Source organism: Asterias amurensis, chromosome 11 (assembly GCF_032118995.1).
Source record: "Asterias amurensis chromosome 11, ASM3211899v1".
NCBI classification, from domain to species: Eukaryota; Metazoa; Echinodermata; class Asteroidea; order Forcipulatida; family Asteriidae; genus Asterias; species Asterias amurensis.
In genome coordinates this window covers 17,354,497-17,377,214 of record NC_092658.1, presented here as the reverse complement: position 1 = coordinate 17,377,214, position 22,718 = coordinate 17,354,497, and the positions used below count along the sequence as shown (strand labels likewise).

General features: G+C 37.6%; 3 protein-coding genes across 4 annotated transcripts in view; 2 read left to right on the top strand and 1 right to left on the bottom strand.

Moving 5' to 3' along the window:
* The window catches only part of LOC139944454 (probable ATP-dependent RNA helicase DHX34), a 94,328-nt gene extending 90,855 nt beyond the window's left edge, over positions 1-3,473 (top strand). For both annotated transcript variants that reach the window (XM_071941473.1, XM_071941472.1), the window contains exons 25-27: positions 445-553; positions 982-1,127; positions 1,680-3,473. In XM_071941473.1, the coding sequence (XP_071797574.1) occupies positions 445-553; positions 982-1,127; positions 1,680-1,858 (434 nt within the window). In that variant the 3' untranslated portion in view covers positions 1,859-3,473. The remainder of the gene's footprint in view (positions 1-444; positions 554-981; positions 1,128-1,679) is intronic.
* A 1,812-nt stretch (positions 3,474-5,285) lies between these two features.
* On the top strand, positions 5,286-19,397 carry LOC139944040 (cleavage and polyadenylation specificity factor subunit 4-like). Its single transcript, XM_071940989.1, has 7 exons — positions 5,286-5,483; positions 6,757-6,960; positions 7,316-7,411; positions 8,457-8,550; positions 10,904-11,057; positions 11,547-11,675; positions 15,718-19,397. The coding sequence occupies exons 1-7, from the start codon at positions 5,381-5,383 to the stop codon at positions 15,820-15,822; spliced, it is 885 nt and encodes a 294-aa protein (XP_071797090.1). The 5' UTR covers positions 5,286-5,380; the 3' UTR covers positions 15,823-19,397.
* Positions 19,398-19,547: 150 nt separating this feature from the next.
* LOC139944041 (ribonuclease P protein subunit p21-like) lies at positions 19,548-22,652 on the bottom strand. Its single transcript, XM_071940990.1, has 5 exons — positions 22,528-22,652; positions 21,860-21,960; positions 21,401-21,483; positions 20,872-20,994; positions 19,548-20,477 (listed from the first exon to the last, which is right to left on the bottom strand). Exons 1-5 carry the CDS (start codon positions 22,573-22,575, stop codon positions 20,434-20,436), a joined length of 399 nt encoding a protein of 132 aa, XP_071797091.1. The 5' UTR covers positions 22,576-22,652; the 3' UTR covers positions 19,548-20,433.
* Between the last annotated feature and the right edge of the window lie 66 nt (positions 22,653-22,718).

Here is a 22,718-nt window from a genome sequence, read left to right as displayed (position 1 = left end):
AACGATCCTGACAACTTGCTTATGAAGGAGTTGTGCAAACATTCTCATCATAAATACGTTTAAAGATTGAACATCTGGATTTCATTCTTAGTTTTCTCGTGCGGTGTTTATTCACACAGCACGCACAGCAATCATCAGATCATGGTATAATTACACAATGTTGGGTGTTTTAGACGCTAATCGCGACTGTGGTCTTAAAAGGACTTGGGACCTGTGCTTGTTTAGAGCAGAGGTACATTTCACACCTTGTGGACTTAACGTTGTGTTTTAAGTGGACCAACCCCCCCTGCTTATTGTCCTTGTGTGCAAAAGGCCTTAAGTTTAACATAAGCAGTGAAGTGGAAATACATGAACAGAGATCGATGTGTTGTCATTTATTAGCCTTCGAGAAAGACTCTGCTAATTCTATTTTCTAACTTTTTGTTTACCTTTTTTTGATTAAAGTCCAAGGGAAAGGAAAGCAAGAAACATTCTTCACATCACAGAGTACAAAAGGTCACCCTCACCCTACTAAGGGAGGGACGCAGGTTAATGATTACCTAACCTATGGATGGTGAGTTCAATTTTATGGGATTTGAGGCATTGCATGGTGAAGTATCAACATATATTCAAATGATCATTTGGGTTTTACCCTCAAACTAAAATTAATATTGTTATCCCCAATGCAAACTTAACATCTAACATATATTTGAATTGCGGTAACATAGGGGGAATCTTCTTGCCAGGTAGACTTTTTTCTTTAGAGAACTGCCTTGCTTTATATTCTACTACAGCGGAGTACATTTTTGGAAATCAGGAGACAGTAACATAGGGCTGGAAAGCTCAGTCGGTAGAGCCCTGGTATATGTTAATCTGGGGGTAGTTGGTCCTGCTCCAGTCAATTTTTCTTTGCTCAAAACCCAAATCATAAGATTTATTTTTTGAGTGATGAGTTTTTTTCAGAATGACCCATATTCAAACTCATTATATCTGTTGTTGCAGTTTGTTCAACGTTGCCAGTGATTCTTTAGGTGAATTCAGCTCGGTTCTACGTCGGCATTGGTCGTGTCCTCATTGCAACAACACACTGATTGTGACTACACTAGAGAAGATTCAACATGAGACAGAGTGTCTACAGGCATCAACAGGTCAGTATACAGTCTTCAGGGATGTGATTTCTCCGTTTTTAACTGGAAATCCAGGGGATGGGGGAGATGGGTTTAAGAAGAAGCGGGGAAAACAAAAAAGTGGAAAATAAAATTTTTCAATAACAAATATCAAAATATATATTTTGTTTTTACCCATATACACTGATGTGTGTTAGCACAGTACAGTACTTTCTCAAGCTCTGTAAAACCAATCACTGGGATATTACTTGGGTGGGGTTGGAACCCATCTCCTATGCAATACTAGAGCAGTGAAAGGAATAGGTCTTATAATTCAATCGTAGTCACACATACCTTACTGTATTTCACAGTGCCAGGAGCGTCACTGAGTGACGGATATGAACACTACATGTATACAAGAAGCCACTATCAGGCCTTGATGTTCACTCTTGGGGCAGTTCTATGAGGGAAATGTTGATGTGTTGGAACTTTGGAAAGGATATTTGGGTTATTTACATGTAGAGCCCTGCACTATAATTAGTATTATTATTATAACTATGATTAATATTATAATTTTTATCCTCACTTTTACAGCGTCTCAAGATGAAGCAGGACTTACGGAGAAGGCTGAGGGTACCCAGAGCGACATGAGTGGAATGGGAACACTGAGGAGGCAATATGAATGCACCGTCTGCAACCAAGAGTTCTCCTTCACATCCACAGAGATTCTTAAACACAAGAGAATGCATGCCAAGAAAGAGTCAGCAGACTGATGATGTTGAATTAACATTTTAAATAAATAATTTGTTTGATTTAGTAGTTGGTTTGATAATTTTCTTTATATCTTATATTTTTAATATATTTATTTATCCAGTCACATGCAATTTGACCCTTGGGCCCTGATTTGTGGTATTATTAAAACAAAATATCAATAATAATGAATGTGCTGTAAAGTGCCACTGTACTTTTGAAAAGCTTAGTTTGCATCATCTTAACAGGGCTGCGAAAATCCAAAGGGAACAGCTCTGCGCTGTAAACCTATAGTGCAACATTGCTGTCAAACACTATGCAAATGTTGCGAAATTATAAAATGTGCAATGGGAACATGGCTTTTGATGACAATGATACCAAAATACACATAATTTGTTAGAATCATGCATATACATGTATGCAAGAGGCTCTATATACAATACAAAACTAATTTCTATTCTAAAACTTGCAATTCCAGAAGGTCTACTTCCTAGAAGCAAATTGTTTATAGCTTTCTTCTGAAGGTCTAGCATTATATCGAATTTGAACTCAAAATTGAAATTATCGGGGTACTATTTTCGTGGGGACCATATAGTTGAGGTACCCTACTTTCGTGGTACGCTCTTTTGTGCTACCCTATTTTCGAGGTACCCTGTTTGGTGGTAACCTATTTTTCAAGGTATCCTATTTTCGTGGGTACCCTGTTTTTGCGGTACCTCGAAAATAGGGTACCCACGAGAATAGGGTACCTCAAAAAAAGGGTACCCACAGAATTATGGTACCCACGGAATTAGGTTAACGCAAAAATAGGGTTCCCATGAAAATAGGGTACCTCGAAAAGGCTTAAAGACAGTGGACACTATTGGTAATTGTCAAAGACCAGTCTTCTCACTTGGTGTACTCAACATATGCATGAAATAACAAACCTGTGAAAATTTGAGTTCAATTGGTCGTCGAAGTTGCGAGATAATAATGAAAGAAAAAGCACCCTTGTCACACGAAGTTGTGTGCGTTTAGATGGTTGATTTCGAGACCTCAAGTTCTAAACTTGAGGTCTCGAAATCAAATTCGTGGAAAATTACTTCTTTCTCGAAAACTACTCCAATTCAGAGGGAGCCGTTTCTCACAATGTTTTATACTGCAAACCTCTCCCCATTACTCGTTACCAAGTAAGGTTTGTGCTAATAATTATTTTGAGTAATTACCAATAGTGTCCACTGCCTTTAAGACTTAGGCGAGTTGAATGAAATGATGTAATTTTTATAGTTCTTTCTGTCGGCACAAACACAGGCTGATGTTATTAATAGGCCTACTGAGTTGATATATTTAATGTTTCAAAATTTTGTCTAAAGAGGGGAAAATAAAGAAAAGGGGGAGGCGAAAATAATATATTTACCATACGGGTTCATACTTCCTGCGAATGCGAATGTTAAGCAGGTTTTTGACATCAGATGGCTGTTTTTGCTGTGAATGTTTAGCAGGAGTTGATCACCTGTTGCGAATTATTTTGTTGCGAATTTCTGAGTCAAAATTGTATCACATTCGCATTTGCAGGAAGACACATAAGTGTAACTATTACTCTATTCAAACCATTATAATGTTACTGATAATAAAGTCACTTTACAGTGGGACAAACTACTCTTCGGTGTCTACAACTTATTTCACTTTGCTCAATAAAACGCACCTGAAAAATATACCTGGGCCCAATTTTATAGAGCTGCTGTAAGCAGAAAGTATTGCTTAAAGTTTTATTGCTCAGTAGAAATGAGCAGGATAGGCCTACTACCTGTCACAATTTGTACTTTTGACATGGCAGTTTGGCTGGTAATTCTGGTAAGCATTTTGCTTTTTATGAATCTCTATGAAATTGGGCCCTGGTTTCTTACATTTGAAGCTTATTAGGTGTGATAACAAAAAATAAGTTTATGGGAACAGAAATGTGAAATTGTAAGATCTTGAAACAATTGAAGTATACTTCGAAAGGTCTGGACCAACAAATCTCAACCCTCAATTCAGAACCAACATTTTCATTATGGAAGAGATTTAATCTAAATTAATGCTGTCCACAGTTGCTTGTTTCTCACAGTGTGGTATTTACTCAAAACAAATATTAACTTAAAGACTGACTTGGTAACGAGCATTGGAGAGCTGTTGATAGTATAAAACATTGTCGGAAACGACTCCCTCTGAAGTAGCATAGATTTTGAAATAGAGGAAATGTCTCACTAAAATAATAAAAGACTTCTAGCTAGAAGTCTTTTATTCCTGAAAGCACAAAAATTCGTCCAACAAGGGTGTTTTTTCTTTCATCATTTTCTCCCAACTCCGATGACCAATTGAGCCCAAATTTTCACAGGTTTGTTATTTTTTGCATATAATGAGATATACCAAGTGAGAACACTGGTCTTTGACAATTACCAATAGTGTACCTTCCCTTTTAATCTCAAAGTATTCTTGAGAGCATTGGAAAACTTTCCATATCCAGCCTGACTCACTCATTAAAAAAAGAAGGAATATCTTAAGTGAGTAAATTAGATAACAAATAAAAAAGTGGTGGCGGGGATACAGAAAGTTTTCTGGAGCATTTTATGTTTACAAGGGAAACCCCCGCCACACCCCTCCCACCCCCCGCGCGCTTGAGACACTGCCCCAAACCCTTTCCCCCTTCCTCACCAGTGGCATGGTTTGATCTAGATTCACAGATTTGCCCAAGATAATTGTCCCTTCAAGTCAAGTCCGCCTCCCATACAGTCTATGTTGTGCTGGTAGACTAATACGAAAAACAGGGCTTAAAGGGAAGGTAGGACAGCACAATGCCCATAGTAAAAAAAAGCTTCTTGTTGGAAGCCTGCAGCAGTTTTTCTTCTATAAATCATTTTGAGAAGTGATGTGGTTATGTTAAAAATGCATCAGATTTTAAGCACCAGCATTTGAATCTGAAAAGCATTATTGCGGTAATGCTTATCAGATTGATTAGTCTCCCGATTTTCAGCGATACTTTAAAAAATTGTGTTTTTGTTGTTTTGTTTTTGAGAGGCTGTTTGTAGCAGTGTAATTGTGGTTTGTGGATTATTTTTTAAGTCTCGAGAATGCTAGAGGTCCTCGAAGGAGAAAAATAGGCAATACCTATCTCGGGGTAGAAATTGACCAGTGCTCAAAAAACAAAAACAAAACCTTCTCTCATCTGGGTGAGAACAAAAAGTAGTGATAATCATTTGCACTACAATATTCGTCATTTAGCCAATCTTGCTTGTCTTTCCTTTTACCATTTAAAATTTCTAAATGTATATTTTTCTATACAAAATCTTATTTTTCATTATCAGTTTGCTCTTTCAAGTATTTTGTTATCACATGCTATGCCTGCTCTGAGGCGAAAACGAGTTACAGATGAAGACACAAGAGGGCGCACTTCAACCCATTCACTTTTTTTTTGCAAAAGATTTTCTGGTTTTTGCCGAGTGATGCTGCTCGAACACGCTGCGTCTTTTTAAAGGCAAATTACACATTTTTTCATCAATCGTGTTCTCATATTGCCAACTGACAAAATGCAGAGCATTGTGGCAAACGTGGAAGGCTTAAGGTTCGATTTGGAGACGGCTTTGGAGCAGCAAATCGGGTCGCAACCTCTCCCTTTTCCAGGGATGGATAGTAAGTTAAAAACATGTTGAACCAGTTACGTGAGAAATGTTTTACCTGCGCACCAATTGTTGTTAATTTTAATTAAGTGTGTTTTTGTAGGTCGAGCAATAAATAAGCAATAACCATGGATATTTTTTGTGTGTTTTTGATGCACTGGTTGTAAACACATTTTTGTTTACATTCTTCCACTTATTTCAATTTAAATATTTTATTCTTGCCCTCAATTTACTTAATTAAAGTTTAATTTTAATTAATTTAATTAAAAAATTAGTCTGATTTCCGATTTCTGAAAGTTTCCGTATCGTGCCACCACTTTTTTATTCATTTGAAAAAAAGTTTCTGTATGGCGCTACCACTTTTTCATTCGATATGAAATAATATAGTATCTATTTTACTTCAACAATGAGATTGAGATATCCCTTTTTGTAAAAATTAGTTAAATTAATGGAAAAGTTTCCTGTATGGCGCCACCACTTTTTCATTCGATATGAAATAATATAGTATCTAATTTACCTCAATGAGATATACCTTTTTGTAAAAATGAGTGAAAAAGTGGTGGCGCCATACAGGAAAGTTATCCAAATTTATAGTGGCACCATTCCTATGGAAAGTTATCAAAAAGGAATCTCAGTATTTGTCTTGTCTTGTCTCGTCTTTACTGCACAAACCGCCGCCACTGGGCTATAAATGTGCATGCATGCTACAATGTACTACTCAAATTTTATATTTTCAAGGAGGAACTTAGAATTATAGGCGTCAGGGGTAACAAACTTTTCCGGAATATAATTCTGCCATTTCCTTAAATTTAAAATGTAATTATTAAAGTAAATGCATGATGAACCAAACTATGGACAACTTTCCGTATGGCACCACCACTTTACCATACGGAAACTTTTCCCAAATTTCCCTGATGGCTCCCCCAAGTCTTGAAAAACTCTACTCCTACTCCTGATAACATAATTTTCAAAGATTAAAGTCGGTCCAGATATTAATGAAATTTGCACACATAAACGCCTCTTGTTATAACATTTAATCCAATAAAAAAAAAGGAAAATTTTTTCGGGTAAGGGGCACTTTTATGGGAAAAATTGTATGTTTATTTTGGAACCTTGCAGAGGGCGCTACAGAAAAACAGCTCACAGGACTCATCAAAAATGACGTTTCAGACAGAAATATTTCAAGAGATGTTTTCTACTAATCATCATCATTAGACTAAGTTTTATGTAAATCTTCAATCTTAGATGACTTTTTTTCTTACCAGTTTGATTGTTTGATTCAACAGAGTCAGGCTCTGCCGTGTGCCAGTTCTACAAACAGAACAACTGCCATAAAGGGAGCATGTGTCCGTTCCGTCACGTGGGTGGAGAGAAGAGCGTTGTATGTAAACATTGGCTGAGGGGACTCTGTAAGAAAGGAGACGAGTGTGAATTTCTCCATCAGTTTGATATGACCAAGATGCCTGAATGTTTCTTCTTCACCAAGTTTGGTAAGTTCTGAATTATGAATGAAAGAGGGTCAGTGGTTGACTAGCCTTTTGCAAAGGCCTTTGTGGCTCGGACGGCTTTGTAGAGCTGACATTTCTGAAATTTGTAATGCAGCAGACAGTTTTCAAGCTATGAAATCAATACTGTGAAGCTGACATCCTTAGTTTTTGTAGAAGTTATAACTGTAAAAAGATTTTTCTTGATTTAAAAACAAAAAAATACGTTTTATTTTTGCAAGCATGTATAGCAGAAGGCTTTCAAGCAATGAAATTGAAATCAAATTTGTGAAATTGGCAGCCTTTGTTTTGTAGAATGAGTTTTCCTAAAACCTTTTTCCTTTACATTTTCCCTTTGAAGGCATGTGTAGCAACAAAGAATGTCCATTTCTTCACATTGACCCAGAGAGTAAGGTCAGGGACTGCCCCTGGTACGACAGAGGCTTCTGTAAACACGGTGAGATAATCTCAAATTTATTTTTCAGTGGCTTATATAGATTGTTTTCTTTCTTTTAACTTTGGCGTGTTTGCACAGGTCACAACAATGTATCCTTAATTTAACTTTGGCGGGAAACCTATTTTTCTTAAGCAATACTTTTCTGTGCTTAGCAAGTTTTTTGTGCCTACAAGCTTTATGAAATTTAGCCCAGATCATTGGGCAAGTGTGGTGTTGATTGGCAAGTGCAGTTTTCCAAAGGTTTATGGGTTTTTATTAAGTAACCTTGCCATTATTGTTTATTTGAATTTGAATGTATCTTTAAGTGCATTACGAGTACTTTTTATATTCTTTATTTTATATCTTGTTTGCTCTTGTTTTAAACAAATCCCATCTATTTTTCTTGTGGTTGTTTGTATTTTCACTGTTCTTGCATTTTGCCATTGAACCAGTCAGTTTTGTAATTTTTCATTCCATAATTGCTCAAATAATTTTTTTATGTAGTTTTTGTAAATGTTGTACTTTCAACACTTAATTGCCTTTTAATTTGTGATTGTTGCTATTTTTAAGATGTACTGTGACCTTTTCAGCTTTTGCTTCTGGTCATTTTGTTGTATATAAATACCAATGTATACAATAATTAAGTCTGTGTAATGTTGCTTTTGTGCATTATAAATGTTCAGTATTATAATTATTCTTATTATAACTCCATTTATAAGGTACTTAATTGTTTCATGTTCTTTTAAAGGGACCAGGGAGTAGCTTTATGAAAATAGAAATTGTGTATTTTTTTCCCTGTCTGTTTTAGCTTTTTTCTAGTTATGTTCGCCCTTTTAGGACTCCTTAGGTACCTAGTTGTTGTTTTAAGGTGATCAGTGGTTGCATAAAGAAATAACTTTTTGGCTCCGTTCAACTAGTTATTATAACAGTTATTAAGATAGTGTTGTAATTTTTTTATTGGCTTCTTGTTTTATAGCTCGACCTATAATTCTCTGTTGAGTGTATTTTAATTCAGAGTTTGGCTTTTTAAAATAACTATTTTCAAATGTTGTTATTATCTCCAAAGGTCCCTCGTGTAAAAACCGACATGTTCGAAGAGTCATGTGTAAGAACTACCTCAATGGCTTTTGTCTTGAAGGATCAGAATGCAAATTTCAACAGTAAGTGGACTTACAATGTACATGTATATTATACTTCATATTAGAAGTGAAATGGCATATTGGTTTAATAGGACCTACCCAACTTGTACACCGATGTGTGTTCGCACGGTATACTCAGTACTTTCCTAAGCTCTGTGAAAACAATAACAGGCATATTACTCAGGTGGGATTCGGACCCCGCCCCTTGCAATTCTAGAGCAGATATTCTTTATCCCCGATGCAAACTTTCATCTATTGAATGAAATGTTGTTGTTTTCAAGTGATAAACCATAAGGGGGAGCTGTTTGTAACGTCAATCGAGGCGTGATTAAGCTTGGGCGATATCGATTTATTTTATTCACGATATATCGCCGACAATATATCGCGGTATTCGATATAATCGCGATTAATGAAATTTGACATCATCAGTCAAAACTCCAAGTGAAAAGTTGAAGAAGAGACAGTCCTAGTATAAGAGAGGTGTTCTAATGACCTATTCTTCTGGTTTTACTCCAAACCTATGGGGTATCAGCTAGCAAACACACCGCGATATTTAATCGATATTTCGATATATCGCGATTATCGCGATTATCGTCATATATCGCGATATATCGATATTTCAATTAAAACCAAATCCATCCGATATCGAAATCGTGTCCAAATTAATATCGCGATATTCGATAATATCGTGATATCGCCCAAGCTTAGGCGTGATATTTGAAGAGAAAATATGTAGTCTGGCCCCGTACACTACGTCTGGGTACCTGATCGGTATGATGCCTACGAACATAACTACGGTCACGGAGCAGACTGCACGCACTGTATGGCTGCTGTGCGGATGGTCCATTCAGATTACCCAGCATGGTGAATCGCATGCAGTGCGAACACAGATAGTGACGCTCGGCGCAAGCTAAAAACATGCCCTCAAAGTTGAAACAATACCCGATTTTTTCACATTAGGCAAATGCTCCATTAAGTTCGTCACGTCTTTCAGGTACTTTCCTAGACTTCCCACTAGCTGGAAAAATTGTTGGGATGGCGTCATGTTTCAGAAAAGAACTTTTCTCTTGATGTCAAAATGTGTGGTGTATTCCGGATTCTCGAAGCACGATGGCTTGAGATGTTTGCTGCACAGCGCTGGAAAAGACGTCGGACCGGACCACTTTGCAAACTGTAGGCCTGGGCGAATTATTCAAATATCCGGTTAATGGCGAATAGGTTTTCTTATCCGTAACCGCGAATGCCTTTTTTTTCTTAACCGGATATCCGCAATGGGCGCGAATACCTATTTATAAACCGGATAGTTCTGTAATTACAACCAAGTAACCGGATATTCTTTAATATCCGAATATCCGCGGACGTCAGGCGACAACTAATAGGAATGTTTTGTCTGAATCCTTATGAAACTTCTTTTAAGACAGCATAAAACAGCATAAATTAAGTGTTTAACGATGCTCACCTCCGTGAAGAGTTAAAACAATGACATTTCTGAGAAACTTGTTCAAAGATTACGAAAGTTTTCCTTCACGTAGAGTCAATCACGATCAAAAGAAAAAGCAAATCGCCATCTTTAAATAAGATCCGGTTATTTTTATGAATGAACCGAGTGACACTGTCTAAAACTAATATCAATCCGCCCATAAGATCTCACTCACAAACGAACAGCGCCCTCTTTTGGCAAAAAATATTCAAATATCCGGTTAATTTCGGATAGTTGGCCAGCGGTATCCGAATACCAAAATTTCACTATTCACCAAGCGCTAGCAAACTGACCCCATCTTTAGTTGTTTGGCTGCATCCAGCAGCAATACACGTGGTCGACATTGCCGGAAAAATCCAAGAAATAAACCTTTATTCGAAACGTACAAACTCACGACTAGGACTTGCATGTACTTGCTCTTACGTGTGTTCGATGTTCGATCGAGGCACAGTCTGCCTCGTTTGACATCACAAAAGGGGTAGGTGGAGTCACCCCCCAAACAACTCATCCATTTTTAACATATAAATCGTTACAAACAGTTACTCAAAAAATTATTTTATTGTTCATAAACATATACTCCAATGTTTGAAGAAAAAAAAATTATATACCAGGTGACTTTAAAGCACACATATTTGTGCAACAACATTGTTTTTTCTTTCATTATTCTCTTGCAATTTCGATGACCACTTGAGTCCACATTTTTAAAGATGTTATTTTATGCATAAAAATGTTGGGATACACCAAATGAGAAGACTGGTCTTTGACATGTACCAATAGTGTTCAGTGCCTTTAAGTAAACTGACTAGAATCTAATGTGTCTTAAATGTATGGTGGGAAAGTGTTAGGTACAGTTTTGTACATTAAATTCTTGCACCTGTTTATTTTTTTCTTTAGCCCTAAGTTTGACCTTCCTGTGCTGGAGGTGAAGGATGGTATGAAGAAGTTGATATGTCACAATTGTAGGGAGTCTGGGCACAAGGCGGTCAACTGCCCCAAGGCACCCAACCAATGGAGCTCCTCACAACAAGGCAGACAACAAACAGACAGGGTCAGTGTAAATCGGTTTTGTTCATGCGTGATGGGAAAATGTTTTCCCGACCTTGGTGCAATGACTGAAAAACCTGGGCCAGATTTCATGGCTCTGCTTACCGCCAAATTCTGCTCTTACAATCACCATTCTCTGCTTACTGTGCAAGCGCCGAATTGCTGCTCTAGCTGTGTAAGAAAAGAATGCATAGTAACAAGGACATGGTCACGGTGGAGTGCGCACAAGCAACAATTTCTTGCTAACCCAGGAAATACACTTGACTTAAGTCATGTAAGTGCGAAGTTCCTTGCGTTTTGTAAGCGCCGATTCTTTGCTCTCAGTCAAGATTGCCAACAAGATTGCCATAAAGATTGCGACTGACGAGATGATATAAGAGCCCTTGTTAATATTAGTCCAGGACAACCAGCAGATTTAGTACTGTCATGACTGTCCAGGACAATGTTTCTTTACCAACTTTATTGTATTTGATCTCTTTTGTTATTTGTGCAGGTTCTTGGTACGGTAGACACTAACGCTGGTGGAGGAAGCAACCAGAACCCAGGGCAGCCTCAGAGCAATGGTCAACATTTCCAATCTCATCGGCCATTCAGGAACATGGACACCGTCAAGTGTTTTAAGGTCAGTTTAATAACTTTGCATCTCCCCCAAAAAACTGTATTGAAAGTTTAGTTTAAAAGTTGATCACATTATATTCCCCTAAAATGTCATGAATCCTTACTCCCAAAGAATTGTTGCCTTCATGAATTGTTGCCTTTGATTCTTTTTAATGTTGTCTAATGTTCAGAATGATTTATAGGCTTAATGTAAATAAGTATATATATATATTTTTTATTTTAATGTTACCAGAGATAATATTGGAATTAAAGGTCTTCGGAATGCAGTCTTTCGGTAAACTTGTTAAATTCCGGGCATACCTACGTCCCTGGCTTTTGTTTTGTGTATGTTTGTATTTTGTTCTTTTTTTAATACCAAATAAATGGTAATAATAATAATAAATGAATAATGATGATAATGTGAAAGCTATCCTCCAAAATGAGACCTGGATTTGTTGCACCTGGTCTTGGCCTCGGTGTTCATTTATACAGTAGCACTTAGATAATAGGCCTTTAGAAACACGATAAACACGATTCAAGCGTGTAAGGGAGCGTCTCAAAAGTCGGAACGGCTATATGCCCGCGGGAACGTTTCGCCGGGAATACTCGAGCGATCCGCGGGAACTTTACAATGTTCTCAGTGGGAACAGCGTGTGTGCTCAGCGGATCGGCAGCGTGTTCCCAGTCAGCGATCCTGTGGGAACAACGAAAGCATACTGTATTCCCAGCGGAACGTTTCAACGGGAACATTCACAATGTTGTGGGTTGGGTTGGGTTGTTTCAATTGGTTTGTTGTTTCACGTCAGTGTACAGCGAACTCCCCTCAGTGCTTGTCGAGATCAATCATCAACAACACTGTAGAGATAAGTTTTTGTTTTATTTTAAAACTTAAGTTTAATTTAACATCGATGTTCCATGGCAACACGATTAAAGCTGAACTAGGCGTAAATAAACAGACTTAGGAAAGTTGAGATCATGCCTAAAATATCCTAGGAGGAGAAACACAGTCATTATACATGATAGTTAAGGAAATGCCAAAATCATCCTAAGAGGAAAAACACAGTTAGCATGTCTTTATTATTCGTAGAATGGTTGAGGAAAATCAAAGACCATCCTAGGAGAAAAAAAAAAACACAGTTAACATGTATGTTTTCTTCCTGTGATGGTTGAGGCATTTCCTTAACCATCCTAGGATTAAAAAACACATAGCAACTGTATTTTCCTCCTAGGATGGTTGAGGCATTTCCTTAACCATCCTAGGATTAAAAAACACATAACAACTGTATTTTCCTCCTAGGATGGTTGAGGCATTTCCTTAACCATCCTAGGAATAAAAAATACATTTACTGTATTTTTTATTCCTAGGATGGTTAAGGAAATGCCTCAACCACCCTAGGAGAAAAAAACATAAGTTAACATGTATTTTTTATTCCTAGGATAGTTAAGGAAATGCCTCAACCATCCTATGAGGAAAACACAGTTGCCATGTATGTGTGTTTTTGTTTCTAGGACAGTAAAGGATATGCATAAACTGCATATGTACATGTATGCTATAAAAAGGACTTTGAAGTTTTTAAAATCCTAGTTTTCCTGAGCAAGTAATATTGGATCATTATCTTTAAACAATGCAAGTAAATCTTAAGGTTTCAGGGCTGAAGTCTTTCTGACAGATTCAAATACTTTATAGAGCAATTACCTCTTTTCTCAAATCCTACGTGACCTTAGAGGGAGTCTTTTTCCCACAATGTGTTAGACCATCAACAGATCTCATTGCTTATTACCAAGTAACTTGAAACCCCTTTCACACGAGCGCTGCAAACGCGGGTCCCTGGTTAAGGGCGCCAGCCGTCTGTCACCTTTACCGCGTGCGATTTTTTAGCGAGCATTCACACGACACGCACACACACATGTAAAAATACGGCCCTCGTTTGGGTAGGCCTACTGCATGGACAAAAGCCTACAAGCAAGAGGTTTGAGTTAAAACAAAAACCTTACAGTTAAAAGGAATAAAATAAATCAATTTCATTGAAATCAATTTTATTTTAAGTCACATAAAATGTAGAATATTTTAAAAACATTTGCGATAACATAACTCTTATCCCGGCTGCCGGCGGGAAGGGGGTTACGTTTTCGAAGCTAAAAAAAGAAAAACACAAAATTCCACGATTCAAATAGCTTTTTGGACGTTAAAAATGCTACATTGTTGAATGGAAATGCTTTATAGATATGAAATTATTGATGAGACATACCAAATAATGAATTAAAACATCGAAAAGCTTAGCCAAGTGACGTATTCTGCTTCCGATTGAACGATGTTTTTGCTTCAAGGTTTGAGCTTGTCTTGAAATGCAGCGATCCAGCAACGTCGAGTCATGTTCGAGTCGAAGAAAAACACAAAATTCCACGATTCAAATAGATTTTTGGACGTTAAAAACGCTACATTGTTGAATGAAAATGTTTTTTAGATATGGAATTATTGATTAGACATAACAAATGGTGAATTAAAACATCGAAAAGCTTTGCCAAATGACGTATTCTGCTTCTGATAGAACGATGTTTTTGCTTCACGGTTTGGGCTGGTCTAGCATCCGGCCACAAAACCCACCAGCCAAACGGATCGTAGTCCAGCGTTGAGCAGATATATATGTACATGTATATGCATGCTATAGTTCGCCCATTTCTTCCTCCATAGTTCTTCACGTGCCAACGCAGCGGTCCCTCGTTACGATCGCAGGCATTCGGTTCAGACGATGGCTCCCCATGATTATAACATCGATGCGATTTTTTGGAGGAGGTCTCGATCTGTGTTATGAACAACACGGGACCCAGGTAATTTCGTAACATACATAGCATTCACACGACGTGGATTTGCGATTTCATAACATCGATGTTATGAAATCGCACGGGACCCTCGTTTGCAGCGCTCGTGTGAATGGTCCTTTGTCATGTTTGTTATGCTAGTATATATTTTAACAGCTTCGTAAGCCTAGCATCTGGAGTGTGGAGACATCGGTAAAAGAGTGTAGGGACGCCGGTAAAAAGTATGGACAGCTGGTTGTTGGGCAAAAAAAATGTTTAACGGTCAAGCTGTCCAAGTCCATTGATTGTACTTGTAGTTGTATTTTGTCGTCCACTTTGAGGCATTCTAGACATGCTCTCAAAGCCCCGCCCCTCTTCACCACAGCATGACATGTCAAAGGGGATTGGACAGCAATGTCTTTCCTTAACGACACTCTGAATATGTTAAAGATTAGATGACTAGGTTATGTACATATCTTATAGATTGATCAGGGCCCAATTTCATGGCTCTGCTTACAGCCGAACTCTGCGCTTACGATTTATACCATTCTCCGCTTACTGTGCAAGCGCTGAATTTCTACATTACAGCTGTAAGTGTCTCATAGACTTTCAGATTTTACAATGGAAGTGCCCTTAGCAAATTTAAATAGCCTTGCCCTAAGATAAAACTCCAGGCCTGAAATATCCTCTTCTCCTATGTCACTTCACACCAAAATTTTCGGACTGTGGCTATAAATGAAATTACTAACCCAGTGACAAGCACTTGTTGCTTGAGTCCTACAGCCCTCAGTCCTTCTGAATCCTTCATTTCGGCAATGGGGATATAGGATGTTTGCAATACGTGTCATTGACCGCCATCTTTGATGCAAAACAATGGAAAGTGTAACGCACTGTGCATTACTCTCAGCCAAAGGTAGATCTTCATGCGTGCCCAGTTCATCAAATATAGCAACTGATGACGCCAATTGCAGTCCATCTACAGAAGGATTTGGGACAGCAAGGGTCAACTAGGCCACCTTGCATTCAACTTTACATATTCTATTGGTTGGCAGTTTTTTTTTTTACTTAATATACATATACTTTTATAGATTTTTTTACATGTTAATAATCTTATATAGGCAATTTTCATATGTGTGTAGCCAGAGGTATATTAGAGCCCCTCTGGCCACAGTTTTACAAAATTTGTTTTTAGTACCCATTTTTTGTGAATGTTTGCTGTTTTCATGACGAATAAATAGTAATAATAATAATTTCTTTTTACTTTTTAGTGTGGAGAGATGGGCCATTTTGCCAACAGGTGTCCCAAAGGGTACAACCAGGCATTCTTAAACAACACCAATAGTGACCAAAACCATCAACCCAACAGGCAGTAGGTTTCCGTGCAAGTGAGAAAATTCCTTTTTTAACATCTTTACTGACCAGCCAACCGTTGCACTCTCAGCTCTGACCCCAGATCTAGCAGCGTTAACACTCAGTGCTGGAGGGGTCTGTTGAGGAATAGGTACATGGGTCACGAGGGTTGGACTCGAACGTTGCTCTGGTATGTCTCATCTTTGCCTGGGTGACTTGGGTTGGACTTGAACCTTGACCGGCATTATCTGGGCCCTTAGGCTACTCGGTGCTGGAGGGGTCTGTTGAACAATAGATACATCACTTGGGTTGGACTCGAATGTTGCTCTTGTGCAGGGGGTGACTTGGGTTGGACTCGACCCTTGACCTTGTGCAGCGTTATCTAGGCCTGGACTCTGGTATTGACTTTGTGTAGTCTCATCTTTGCCTGGACGACTTGGGTTGGACACGAGCATCAACCTTGGGCAGCGTCTTCTAGACCCCTAGGTCTGGACTGCTGTATTGACATTGTAGAGTATCATCTCTGCGTTGGGACTTGGCTTGGACTCGAACTGTAAGCAGCGCCATCTTTGCCCTAGTAACTCCAGTTGGACTCGAACAATGGCCTTGTGCTGTCTCGTCTTTGCGTCATTGCCTGGGTGACATGGCTTGGACTCGATCGTTGCACTTGTGTAGTCCCATCTTTTCCCTGGTGCATAGGTTAGACTTGAACCTTGACCATGCCTTGTCTCATCTCGGCTTAGTCTCATCTCACCTCATGCTTGTTATGAGGACATATCGACTTGAGAGGGCACTCCGTTAAAAAATGGCAAGCTATGGTATTGACATGCCATTATAACTCTACAGTGGTGTGATTTTGTTCACTTGTGTGCAGGTGAACTCCTGTGGAAAATTCATTCTGCACCCCTCCACTAGGCTGGTTGATGACAAAGCCATGGGGAAAGTTTACCAATGAGGTATGGTGATCCTCCATAGATCAGGATAACAAATGAAGTAATTGAACTTTTAAACAATTTTGAGACTTGGGGGCTAACTCGTCTGTTCTTAAAGGAGCAATAGTAGATTTTTAAAAGTTAAGTTTCACAACAGCTTTTTAGTTTTATCAAACCACTCAGGATGCTACTTTTGTGCATCACGGTTATTTTAAGCTGGATAAAGTCATGCATTATAATTTGCTTATGCCTTTAATTTTGATTTTGCAAAAGTCCATATCACCAGAGCCCAATTTCATCGAGCTGCTTGAAGCAAAGTACATGTGTTGCTTTACAATTGTCTGCTAAGCAGAAATGAGCAGACTAGTGTCAAAGTCAAAATTATATTAGGTGCGACTAGTCGATTAGTAAATTTCACTAGACGCTCAGGCTTAGTAGAAGTCATGTAATGTTTGAAGGGGTTTGACAGATGGTGCTGCTTTTCCAAGTCGCCACTCCCTCTCTGTTAATGTATTTTTAACAGCCAAAACAAATCAATGATATTTAATTATTAATTATCAAGTTTGGTATAATATAGCAGAGTCTTTGTGGAAGGCTAAAAAATCTTCATCTTTTCTGTTAGCTATCAACATAGACTCTGCTAGGGTCAAAACGTCGGGACAGTAACTATTTTTTGCATTAATACCATAGATCCTTATGCTTGGTAAGAAGTTAGCAACTACTTGTTCTATTATCTCATAATAGATAGACTACAGAATATGTTGATCTCTATTTTCATCTTTAGTTTGAACAAACTGTGGATATCATTGTATCAATCCTATGTGACTTGCCTGTCAGCCTGTACGGCAAAATGAATCTGGCACGATTTCATTGCCCTGCTTACCACTGAATTCTGCGCTTGCAATCACCATTCTTTGCTTACAGGGCAAGCGCCAAATCTGTGGTTGCTGTGTAAGCAAAGCGTGCCTAGTAAGTAGTAGCATGGCAGGCCTGTAGGCTTCATTTTTTGAAAGGGCAAGGGCACTTTGTAACACATTTTCACCTTGGAAAAGGGCACCCTATGAGGAAATTGTAAATGTCTACTGAGGCATTTCAATGGCACCAAAGCAATGACCAGGGGCATGGAGGCAACCGCCTTTGTTGTCTCTATAAAGGATCAGGTATGGCATGGAGTACGCACAAGCTAAAATTCCTTATTAACCTGTAAAATATAGTTGATGTAAGCACAGAAGTACATGCCTCAATAACCCCCCATTCGTTGCTAAAGTGTAGAGCCATGTTATTGTGCCAAGGTTTAATTGCCATACAGCTAAAATCGGAGCACAGGATTAACCGTTAAACACAGGCACAAAGTTAACTGCACACACATCATTTTAAAGTTTTCTTTCTTTAATTTACAATCGTCGTCTGAATAATTTAAGTTACTGTTTATTTTATTGTAAGGTACAAAATTACCATACAGGGAGTTACACCTGAATCCCATTAAGCTCATCATTTTTGTTTTACTACAGTTTGCTTTTTGTTTTAAAGGCACTGTACACGTTTGGTAATTGTCAAAAACCAGTGTTCCTGTCATAAGCTTAAAATAACAAGCCTGTGAAAATTTTGGCTTAATTGGTCATCAAAGTTGTGAGAAAAATATGAACGAAAAAACACCCTTGTTGAACGAATTTGTTTGCTTTCAGATAGGAATAAAAAGACTCATAGCCAGAAGTCTTTTAATATTTTAGTGGAAAATTACTTCTTTCTCAAAAACTATTTTACTTCAGAGGGAGTTGTTTCCCACAATGTTTAATACTATAAACAGCTTTCCAATGCTCTTAACTAAGTCAGTTTTTAAGTTAATTTTTGTTTTGAGTAATTACCAAACGTGTACCTTCCCTTTACAGAGTACTCTTTATTTAAAGGAACACGTTGCCCTGGATCGGTCGAGTTGGTCTTTGAAAAGCGTTTGTAACCGTTTGTCATAAAATGCATATGGTTAGAAAGATGTTTTAAAAGTAGAATACAATGATCCACACACATTTGCCTCGAAATTGCGTGGTTTTCCTTTTACTTTGCGTACTAACACGGTTGGCCATTTATGGGAGTCAAAAATTTGACTCCCATAAATGGCCGACTGGTTTGTCGACGAGGTAAAAGGAAAACCACGCAATTTCGAGTGATACTTGTGTGGATCATTATATTCTACTTTTAAAATATATTTCTAATCATATGCTATTTAAAACAAATGAAAACAAACGCTTTTCAAAGACCAACTCGACCGATCCAAGGCAACGTGTTCCTTTAAGGAATGCAATATTGTTTGAGCAGGTTTGGAAAAAGAAAATTCATAATTTGTTTTCTTATTTTTACCCAAATAATTTTGATTCACTTATGTTTTTTTCTGGGTTAAAAGTATTATACAGGATTGGTAAGAAAACAAAATATAATTCATATCAGAACCATTTTGTCTAAAATATTTCTCTCTGAAATGAAGTCACATTCAAGAAACTGCATCTGAAAATCGCAGCTGAATTCAGTTGTTCAGATGGAAGCAAATCTTCAACCTGACAAGTATAGATCTCTTAATAAACTTCATCCCCATGATAATAAATTAGGTGCATATTAATGTAAATAAATTTTGTACATAAATGAAGGTTTTAATAAACCAGTTATGTAAAGTAGGATTTGTCTATGTGCTTTTATTCAGGTTTTTTTTTTCAATTTGTTAGCACCACCCGCACCCCCTACCCTCATCTTCAATTCTTTGCGATAATTTGTAATGATAGTACTTTCAAATAACTTTCTTGATTCACCCCATCTTTTGAAAGGGTTTTCATTAGAGCACATTCATTCCTTTCCATTACAGAAACACCCACTTAACCATTAACCTTTGAAAGAATTAACTACAAATAAATAGTCAACTTGCGGGTACAACCATGTATTAAAGGCAGTGGACACTATTGGTAATTACTCAAAATAATTATTGGCATAAAACCTTACATGGTAATGAGTAATGGGGAGAGGTTGATAGTATAAAACATTGTGAGAAACGGCTACCTCTGAAGTAACCTAGTTTTTGAGAAAGAAGTAATTTTCCACATATTTGATTTCGAGACCTCGGATTTAGAATTTGAGGTCTGGAAATCAAGCATCTGAAAGCACACAACTTAGTGGGACAAGGGTGGTTTTTTTTGTCATTATCTCAACTTTGACGACCAATTGAGCTCAAATTTTCACAGGTTTGTGATTTTATGCATATGTTGAGATACACCAAGAGAGAAGACTAGTCTTTGACAATTACCAATAGTGTCCAGTGTCTTTAAATCTATTTTGTGGGAGTGTCGTGGTCTTGAAACTATTGAAAGCAATACGTAAATGAAAAAAAACAAAAATAGATGGCTACTGTTTGTTCCACAAATATTTGCAGTGTTGAATTTGTTTGAAACAAAGCAACCAATCATGGGAGGTATTTCAATAAGAAAATATTGAATTTGGGTAAAATATATGTTAACGAGATTGAGTGTTCTACTAACATTCAGCCATCAACGCCAACCAGCTCAGTTAAACACTGGAAAGGTCCATATTTCAAGTTGTTGGAGGACCTCCCCCAGCCTTGACTTGACCCATGACCAGACCTTGAACCGACCCATGACCCTGATTGTAGAAGCTGACACGATGTCTATCAGGCTTTGTGGAAAAGTCCAATTAAGGTTTTTCTCATCCAGGTACTTCCTGCTTGTCCTTTTCTGAGATTGGTTGAGCTGTAGAAAATAATAACAAATTATCAGAAATATCAGCTATTGAGTGTCCTATTCATCTTGAAACTGGTATGTTATTCTAAGTTGTGCTTTGGTTTCTGTGCTTATGAGCCAAATTTTTAAGGGAAGTCGGGTTGGATCAGTGGTTTCTGTCCATGCCTTTTACCCTTGTGGACTCCGATTCAAGGCAAATCAGAGCCTTGCATGTGGATTGGGTTGTTCAGTTCCTACCTGGGTTTTCCCTTAAGGGGTTTTCCTTCTTCGTCTAAAACTGAAATTTCCTCATTGTTTTCTCTTCAACAAGTTGGTGTAATGTTTCCATTAAGGAAGTTAAAGAAGTGTTATTTTTCATCTGTCCATTATTATAATTGTTCGTGCAAAATGTGACTTGAGTTACCTATGACTGGATTTTGGGTGCATTCTGGTCTGTCCACCCATAATTTGTAGTCTTTGTTGCTGACAAAGCGTTTCACTCCTCCACATTCTATGCATGTCACAACGAGGTGCTTCTGCCGTTTACCTGATGGTAAAAGAGAGCCAAGAAAAGGGAATTAGTGAGGGAACTAATTTTAAAGGGGTAAAAGTAAGATATTGAGATTGTGTGAAGGCAGATGACATTATTAGCTAAGGTCTTTCATCTTTTAAAAGCTAAACTGAACTCATTAAATTGTAATTAAATGCGTTTCAAAAAGGTTCAAAATAAAAATGAAACTTTCTTTCAAGCCCTCTTTGGTTTAACACAAGGAAAAAAGGTCCATCTTCTAAATCTGACAATCGGCTTGATCTCCTCTCTTTTGCAGAAAATAAGTGTGGCTTAAAAAATTTTTTTAAAAAGTGCCAATATGTGGTTGGTTTGTCCATTATCTTGAAAAAGATTTAAAATTACAAAATCGAAAGGAAGTTATTTTAATTTGTTATTCTCTGACCTCTACTTCTGACTTTTGAGGTCAAGCCAGGTATTAAGAGTAGATCACATCGCTTGCAAATGGTTCTCTTGATACCGGGGTGTCTGTAAAGAAGAAAACATTTCAAACTTTAAAAACTGTAACTCATATTTGAAGCTTTGCCTGGTGTGAGGGATAAGAACACTTGCAGGTACTGGTACAACCATGTAATAATTCTCTTTTGAAGGAGTGCTGGCTCTGAAAAGAGCTGGTTTAGTCTTGGCCATTTTCGAACAGAATGGAGAAAGCCTTCTAAAAACTTTCTTATAATTGCATCCTCCTCCTCTGTCAAACTTCCCCAACAAAAATTCTTTCCACTTCCAGAAATCATAATTTTGTTATCATTGGTAAGAGTTTACCATTGGTTATATTAAAAGCAGTTTGTTCAGAGGCCTAAAATAACTGAGTATTTTAATAAGGGGAAGCAAAACATCTGTTTACATTCTCAAGACGGATTTCTTGGCAACATTCTTCATGGTTGTGATGTAGAATCTTGCTAGGCTGGTGTTTTCTGGGTTCTGGAGTAGCATACAATGGGCAGCCTATGAAAAAATGAAAAAGTAATAATAATAATAATTATTGAAATTTCTGTCTAATTCAAACTAAGAAATTGTGTGCATTGTTACTTCTAAAAACTTTAAGGCTTGTAAAAGCCTCATAGTTTCTAGAAGTACCATTTTGTTGTCCTTATTTTTAGTACCCTACCCACCAGGTCAAAACAGCACATGAGTAGTTTTGACCTAGGCCCCCTATTATGTTTTATTACACCTACATTAGGGTAGTATTAGTAGTAGTAGTACTAAAAACAAATACACACAACAAAATGGTAGACTATTTTATAAAGGTTCGTTCCACTATCATTGAGGTGATGGTGGAACGAACCTCAAATGGAGTAGGTCAAAACAATGTACTATGTAGGCCCCTAGTCATTATATTTATCAGTTGGGACTCGCCCAATAGTGCACTTCAGAGACTAGCATCCTACAGTGCATGTGCAGTGCAAAGCAATTTCTTTGTAAATACAAATTACGTTTATTAGTTTAGGTAGTGGATGAATCCTTCCTATTTCTTACTAAATTTCAAAACGTTTTCTACGTCATTGAACTCACCTGATAGAGAAAATTGATTCTTTGCAATGAATCTTGATTCGGATTCATGGTTTCCAATTGAAACTTAAACTATTTTTTTACTAGCAGACGAATAGTGCTGTTGAATATTGTTGGGGTCTGTTCTGTTAGTGTTATATATCTCGTTCTGTCCCGCTCCAAGATAAACAGCGCCCTCTCTTGTGCAAACGTGA

Bases quoted from the DNA above. Each gene is read 5' to 3' on its own strand.
- LOC139944040 (XM_071940989.1), top strand. From the start codon at position 5,381: ATGCAGAGCATTGTGGCAAACGTGGAAGGCTTAAGGTTCGATTTGGAG. The intron at 6,961-7,315 runs GTAAGTTCTGAA...TTCCCTTTGAAG, and splicing joins TTTCTTCTTCACCAAGTTTG to GCATGTGTAGCAACAAAGAA. The intron at 11,058-11,546 runs GTCAGTGTAAAT...TTATTTGTGCAG, and splicing joins GCAGACAACAAACAGACAGG to GTTCTTGGTACGGTAGACAC.
- LOC139944041 (XM_071940990.1), bottom strand. From the start codon at position 22,575: ATGAATCCGAATCAAGATTCATTGCAAAGAATCAATTTTCTCTATCAG. The intron at 21,484-21,859 runs GTAAACAGATGT...TCTTCTTTACAG, and splicing joins AAGAAATCCGTCTTGAGAAT to ACACCCCGGTATCAAGAGAA. The intron at 20,478-20,871 runs GTAACTCAAGTC...TATTTTCTACAG, and splicing joins CACCCAAAATCCAGTCATAG to CTCAACCAATCTCAGAAAAG.